Raw genomic sequence first — 7,769 nt, forward strand, 5'->3', positions numbered from 1 at the left:
CTCTCTCTGCCTCTCTCTCTCTCTCTCTGCCTCTCTCTCTCTCTCTCTGCCTCTCTCTCTCTCTCTCTGCCTCTCTCTCTCTCTCTCTGCCTCTCTCTCTCTCTCTCTGCCTCTCTCTCTCTCTCTCTGCCTCTCTCTCTCTCTCTGCCTCTCTCTCTCTCTCTGCCTCTCTCTCTCTCTGCCTCTCTCTCTCTCTGCCTCTCTCTCTCTCTGCCTCTCTCTCTCTCTGCCTCTCTCTCTCTCTCTGCCTCTCTCTCTCTCTGCCTCTCTCTCTCTCTGCCTCTCTCTCTCTCTGTCTCTCTGCCTCTGTCTCTCTGCCTCTCTCTCTCTGCCTCTCTCTCTGCCTCTCTCTCTCTCTCTGCCTCTCTCTCTCTCTCTGCCTCTCTCTCTCTCTCTGCCTCTCTCTCTCTCTCTGCCTCTCTCTCTCTCTCTCTCTCTCTCTCTCTCTCTCTCTCTCTCTCTCTCTCTCTCTCTCTCTCTCTCTCTCTCTCTCTCTCTCTCCTCTCTCTCTCTCTGCCTCTCTCTCTCTCTCTCTCTCTGTCTCTCTGCCTCTCTCTCTGCTTCTCTCTCTCTCTCTGTCTCTCTGCCTCTGTCTCTCTGCCTCTCTCTCTCTGCCTCTCTCTCTGCCTCTCTCTCTCTCTCTGCCTCTCTCTCTCTCTCTGCCTCTCTCTCTCTCTCTGCCTCTCTCTCTCTCTCTGCCTCTCTCTCTCTCTCTGCCCCTCTCTCTCTCTCTCTCTCTCTCTCTCTCTCTCTCTCTCTCTCTCTCTCTCTGCCTCTCTCTCTCTGCCTTTACCTCCCCTTCTTCCTTCCCCCCACCACCAGTATCTGCTAGGCTAGTCATAATATATGCATTCTGTCTGTACCAAGGTCATATCTGGAGGCTCATGTTATCCTTCCTGGGACATTCTAGGCCAAGGGGACTGAAACACATGTTTATTTTTGGGCAGTTGTTCTATTGAGTAATCTAGTGATAAGAGATTAGTTAAGAGACTTAACATAGAGGATACAGCGCTTCACTAGTCTGTAGGAGAAACAATCAACCTGTTATCTGAAGGTGAATCACCTTTTCATCCGAGGTTGATTGTTTCACCTACAGACTAGCATCTTGTCCAGGGGGGTGATATTGTACATGAAGCTGCCTCACGCTACAGAAACAGGAAATAGGGCTCCTTCCCTAGAGGTAGGGCTCCTTCCCTAGAGGTAGGGCTCCTTCCCTAGAGGTAGGGCTCCTTCCCTAGAGGTAGGGCTCCTTCCCTAAAGGCCGTTCTGGGACAAGACTAACTGTGACTTTCAATATTTCTTCCTTTCAGATCACAGACGTGTCGTTGCCAAACTACCTGGTGGCGTCGTCAGTCGGCCTGCTGCCCACACAGCTCCTAAACTCCTACCTGGGCACCACGCTGCGCACCATGGAGGACGTCATCGCAGAACAGAGCATCAGCGGATACCTTGTCTTCAGTCTACAGGTGAGTCAGAACAGAGCGTCAGTGGATACCTTGTCTACAGGTGAGTCAGAACAGAGCATCAGTGGTTACCTTGTCTACAGGTGAGTCAGAACAGAGCATCAGCGGATACCTTGTCTTCAGTCTACAGGTGAGTCAGAGGATACCTTGTCTACAGGTGAGTCAGAGGATACCTTGTCTACAGGTGAGTCAGAGGATACCTTGTCTACAGGTGAGTCAGAACAGAGCATCAGCGGATACCTTGTCTTCCGTCTACAGGTGCGTCAGAGGATACCTTGTCTTCAGTCTACAGGTGAGTCAGAGGATACCTTGTCTTCAGTCTACAGGTGCGTCAGAGGATACCTTGTCTTCAGTCTACAGGTGAGTCAGAGGATACCTTGTCTTCCGTCTACAGGTGCGTCAGAGGATACCTTGTCTACAGGTGAGTCAGAGGATACCTTGTCTTCCGTCTACAGGTGCGTCAGAGGATACCTTGTCTTCCGTCTACAGGTGCGTCAGAGGATACCTTGTTTTCCGTCTACAGGTGCGTCAGAGGATACCTTGTCTACAGGTGAGTCAGAGGATACCTTGTCTTCAGTCTACAGGTGCGTCAGAGGATACCTTGTCTTCAGTCTACAGGTGCGTCAGAGGATACCTTGTCTACAGGTGCGTCAGAGGATACCTTGTCTACAGTCTACAGGTGAGTCAGAGGATACCTTGTCTTCAGTCTACAGGTGAGTCAGAGGATACCTTGTCTACAGGTGCGTCAGAGGATACCTTGTCTACAGTCTACAGGTGAGTCAGAGGATACCTTGTCTACAGTCTACAGGTGAGTCAGAGGATACCTTGTCTACAAGTGCGTCAGAGGATACCTTGTCTACAGTCTACAGGTGAGTCAGAGGATACCTTGTCTTCAGTCTACAGGTGAGTCAGAACAGAGCATCAGAGGATACCTTGTCTTCAGTCTACAGGTGCGTCAGAGGATACCTTGTCTTCAGTCTACAGGTGCGTCAGAGGATACCTTGTCTTCAGTCTACAGGTGCGTCAGAGGATACCTTGTCTACAGGTGCGTCAGAGGATACCTTGTCTACAGTCTACAGGTGAGTCAGAGGATACCTTGTCTTCAGTCTACAGGTGAGTCAGAGGATACCTTGTCTACAGGTGCGTCAGAGGATACCTTGTCTACAGTCTACAGGTGAGTCAGAGGATACCTTGTCTACAGTCTACAGGTGAGTCAGAGGATACCTTGTCTACAAGTGCGTCAGAGGATACCTTGTCTACAGTCTACAGGTGAGTCAGAGGATACCTTGTCTTCAGTCTACAGGTGAGTCAGAACAGAGCATCAGAGGATACCTTGTCTTCAGTCTACAGGTGCGTCAGAGGATACCTTGTCTCAGGTGCGTCAGAACAGAGTTAGATACTTTGTCTACAGGTAAAAAATAATGATCAGTAATAATACAATGCGATTTCTACTTAGTGCTTTTCAAATCCCCCAGAGGCGTCAGGTGAGTTACAGGGGCGTCAGGTGAGTTACAGGGGCGTCAGGTGAGTTACAGGGGCGTCAGGTGAGTTACAGGGGCGTCAGGTGAGTTACAGGGGCGTCAGGCCGTCAGGTGAGTTACGGGCGGCAGGGCGTCAGGTGAGTTAGCGTCAGGGCGTCAGGTGAGTTAGCGGCAGGCCGTCAGGTGAGTTAGCGGCAGGCCGTCAGGTGAGTTAGCGGCAGGCCGTCAGGTGAGTTAGCGGCAGGGCGTCAGGTGAGTTAGCGGCAGGCCGTCAGGTGAGTTAGCGGCAGGCCGTCAGGTGAGTTAGCGGCAGGCCGTCAGGTGAGTTAGCGGCAGGCCGTCAGGTGAGTTAGCGGCAGGCCGTCAGGTGAGTTAGCGGCAGGCCGTCAGGTGGGTTACAGGGGCGTCAGGTGAGTTACAGGGGCGTCAGGTGAGTTACAGGGGCGTCAGGTGAGTTAGCGGCAGGCCGTCAGACTAAAACATACAGCGCCTTCAGAACGTGTCACATCCCTTCACTCTTTCCACATGTTGTTGTGCTACAGCCTGAATTTAAAATGGATTCCAATCAGACTTTGACCCCATAATGTCAAAATGGAATTATGTTTTTAGACATTTTAACAAATTAATAAAAAATGTTAAGCTGAAATGGGTTGAAGACTTATTGACTCAATACATTTTTTTTTATGTATGGCTAGTCTAAATAATTTCAGGAGTAAAAATGTGCTTTAAAAAATGGCATAATGAGTTGCATGGACTCACTCTGTGTGCAATAATGGTGTTTTTAATGTCGTTTTTTTGCTCCTTTTCCTCCCCAATTGGTAGTTACAGTCTTGTCCCATCGCTGCAACTCCCCTACGGACTCAGGAGAGGTGAAGGTCAAGAGCCATGCGTCCTCCGAAACACGACCCTGCCAAGCCGCACTGCTTCTTGACACACTGCTCACTTAACCCGGAAGCCAGCCGCACCAATGTGTCGGAGGAAACACCATAAAAATGGCGACTGTGTCACCGTGCATGCTCCCGGCTTGCCACGGGAGTCGCTAGAGCGAGAAGGGACAAGGACATCCCTACCGGCCAAACCCTACCCTAACCCGAACGATCCTGGGCCAATTGTGCGTCGCCTCATGGGTCTCCCGGTCGCGGCCAGCTGCGACTCCGGATCGAACCCGGATCTGTAGTGACGCCTCTAGCACTGCAGTGCCTTAGACCGCTACGCCACTCGGGAGGCCACAATAATAGTGTTTAACATGATTTTTGAATGACTACTTCTTTGTACCCCAGACATACAATTATCTGTGAGGTCCCTCGGTTGAGCTGTGAATTTCAAACACCGATTCAACCACAAAGAAGGGCACCTATTGGTAGATGGGTACAAATTAAAAACAGACATTGAATATCCCTTTGAGCATGGTGAAGTTATTAATTACACTTTGGATGGTGTATCAATACACCCAGTCACTACAAAGATACAGGCGTCCTTCCTAACTCAGTTGCTGGAGAGGAAGGAAACCACTCAGGGATTTCACGATGATCAGTAAACCAATTTGACAGAGCTCGAAGATTCTTTTAGAACAATGGGCAAATGTTGCACATTCCAGGTGTGGATGGCTTGGAGAGACCCAGATTGACTCACAGCTACAATCACTGCCAAAAGTGCTTCTACCAAGTATTGACTCAGGGGTGTGAATACTTATGTAAATGAGATATTTCTGTATTTCATTTTCTATAAAGTTTGCAAAAATGTCAAACTGTTTCATTATGTGGTATTGTGTGTAGATGGATGAAGGGGGGAAACTGTTTCATCCATTTTGAATTCAGGCTGTAACACAACAAAATGTGGAATGAGTCGAAGGGGATGAATTCTTTCTGAAGGCATTGTGTAGCACCTTTATCTTCAGTCTGCAGCTGAGCCAGGGGTCTGTCCCTAGGGGCCAGTGGCCTCGATGCAGATTAAACCCCAGACGCAGATTAAACCCCAGACGCAGATTAAACCCCAGACGCAGATTAAACCTCAGACGCAGATTAAACCCCAGACGCAGATTAAACCCCAGACGCAGATTAAACCCCAGACGCAGATTAAACCCCAGACGCAGATTAAACCCCAGACGCAGATTAAACCCCAGACGCAGATTAAACCCCAGACGCAGATTAAACCCCAGACGCAGATTAAACCCCAGACGCAGATTAAACCCCAGACGCAGATTAAACCCCAGACGCAGATTAAACCCCAGACGCAGATTAAACCGGACTCAAGTACTGTATACTCACTAGATATTCTCAATTGAACGTGCCTCTTAGTCCAGGACCAGGTTTTATCTGTGTCCTGAAAATCGTCAACACTGCCCCCAAATACCTTTTTGTTTGTTTGTTTGGAAAGCCAGTTCTTGGTTCTTCAGGTCAGACACCTTTTTTGTACCTTTTTTTTTCAAGAGAACATTCGAAGAACAACATGTTCATCAGCAACTAGACCCATAGGCAGCTACTGTGGCAGAAATGGAACATGTTGGATGGATGAAGAAATTAAACCTTTCATTGATCCTCATCAGTATAGGATCTTCTGACAGTTAGCCTCGTCCTCTCTCAGATTTTCTCTCACATCCTCAGTAGGGATCTTCTGACAGTTAGCTTCCCTCGTCCTCTCTCAGATCCTCAGTAGGGATCTTCTGACAGTTAGCTTGCCTCGTCCTCACTCAGATCCTCAGTAGGGATCTTCTGATAGGTAGCTTGCCTCGTCCTCTCTCAGATCCTCAGTAGGGATCTTCTGACAGTTAGCTTGCCTCGTCCTCTCTCAGATCCTCAGTAGGGATCTTCTGACAGTTAGCTTGCCTCGTCCTCACTCAGGATCTTCTGACAGTTAGCTTGCCTCGTCCTCTCTCAGATCCTCAGTAGGGATCTTCTGACAGTTAGCTTGCCTCGTCCTCTCAGATCCTCAGTAGGGATCTTCTGATAGTTAGCTTGCCTCGTCCTCTCTCAGATCCTCAGTAGGGATCTTCTGACAGTTAGCTTGCCTTGTCCTCTCTCAGATCCTCAGTAGGGATCTTATAGGTCTGTATAGATCTGTATAGGCCTCATGTTCTACAGTAATTACATGGTTCTAAATAGTTTTGTCCTCTGGTTCTCTCTCCCTCCTCTCATCAGTGGTTCTAAAACACGGTTCTGTTTCCCTCTCTCTCAGATCATCATCAGTATAGGTCTGATGTTCTACGTGGTCCATCGAGCCCAGGTGGAGCTGAATGCGGCCATCGCTGCCTGTCAGATGGAGCTGAAGACATCACACATGAACGGCACTTCCACCAATCACAGCGGCTTCACGTACTGCAGCAAGAGGGCGTCGGCCGGGGGTGGGATCATCAACGTGGTCTGATAAATGTCTCAAAACCCTGATTGGACACGAGCGACTGGAATCGAACTGAACACTGATTGGCCAGTGTAGCATTTGTGATATCTGATAGGAGTGCCTTCCACGGTGAGGAGTCTGGAGTGAGGAGGACCTGCCAAATAGGGATGCTGATTGTGTGGATCTATAGGGCTTGTAGGTGCAGCTGAGGGGTGCCAGGTGTTTAGTAGTCAGGTACAGTGGTGTTCTCTTCACGGACTTACGCTTCCAACACACCGACAGCGCCATTGCATTTTGGTACACCAGAGTTGCATTAATTTCCAATGAAACGGCGTTGTGCAGCATTGCGTTGCAGAGGCAGTTGCAGTTCGTTCTGTGTGGTGCAGATGTTGGATTTAGCGAAGGTACGCGTCAAACTGTATGAGTAGACGGCTTGACAGAAATGGGTGCAGAAGGTGAATGTTAAACTGTTGTTACACACATATCCAGATGATGCTGTCGGTGTGTTGGAAGAGTTAACCGGAGTTCTCTATACAACACAGCTCACCATTCAGATCTCAGAGACCAATGGCTTCTCTTCTACAGTGTGGGACCAGGGGCCAATGGCTTCTCTTCTACAGTGTGGGACCAGGGGCCAATGGCTTCTCTTCTACAGTGTGAGACCAGGGGCCATTGGCTTCTCTTCTACAGTGTGGGACCAGGGGCCAATGGCTTCTCTTCTACAGTGTGGGACCAGGGGCCATTGGCTTCTCTTCTACAGTGTGGGACCAGGGGCCAATGGCTTCTCTTCTACAGTGTGGGACCAGGGGCCAATGGCTTCTCTTCTACAGTGTGGGACCAGGGGCCAATGGCTTCTCTTCTACAGTGTGGGACCAGGGGCCAATGGCTTCTCTTCTACAGTGTGGGACCAGGGGCCAATGGCTTCTCTTCTACAGTGTGGGACCAGGGGCCAATGGCTTCTCTTCTACAGTGTGGGACCAGGGGCCAATGGCTTCTCTTCTACAGTGTGGGACCAGGGGCCATTGGCTTCTCTTCTACAGTGTGGGACCAGGGGCCAATGGCTTCTCTTCTACAGTGTGGGACCAGGGGCCAATGGCTTCTCTTCTACAGTGTGGGACCAGGGGCCAATGGCTTCTCTTCTACAGTGTGGGAGCAGGGGCCAATGGCTTCTCTTCTACAGTGTGGGACCAGGGGCCAATGCGTTGAACTCATAATGATGAAATAAATAAATGGTACAGCACACTGAGTTTTTTTTTTAAATTCATTTTTTCCTTGTTCTTCTCTTTCACTTTAGGCCAGCGTTTCCCAAACTCAGTCCTGGGCCCCCAGGGTCCACCTTCTTGGTTCTTAACCATAACACTTCACAGCTGATTCAAATAATCTAAGCATGAAGATGTATTTATTGTAATTATTAGATTTTTTTGTACGAGGCGAGTCAGTTAAGAACAATTTCTTAATTACAATGACGGCCGGTTGTGATACAGCCTGG

The 7,769-nt window shown here is 49.3% G+C and overlaps 1 protein-coding gene across 1 annotated transcript in view; it reads left to right on the forward strand.

Moving 5' to 3' along the window:
- LOC139391871 (transmembrane protein 64-like) overlaps positions 1-7,526 on the forward strand; it is a 31,817-nt gene extending 24,291 nt beyond the window's left edge. Inside the window, exons 2-3 of the mRNA XM_071139480.1 lie at positions 1,311-1,466; positions 6,119-7,526. Coding sequence (XP_070995581.1) covers positions 1,311-1,466; positions 6,119-6,307 — 345 coding nt within the window. The 3' untranslated portion in view covers positions 6,308-7,526. The remainder of the gene's footprint in view (positions 1-1,310; positions 1,467-6,118) is intronic.
- Positions 7,527-7,769: the final 243 nt, after the last annotated feature.

This window comes from Oncorhynchus clarkii, chromosome 32 (genome assembly GCF_045791955.1).
Source record: "Oncorhynchus clarkii lewisi isolate Uvic-CL-2024 chromosome 32, UVic_Ocla_1.0, whole genome shotgun sequence".
NCBI classification, from domain to species: domain Eukaryota; kingdom Metazoa; phylum Chordata; class Actinopteri; order Salmoniformes; family Salmonidae; genus Oncorhynchus; species Oncorhynchus clarkii.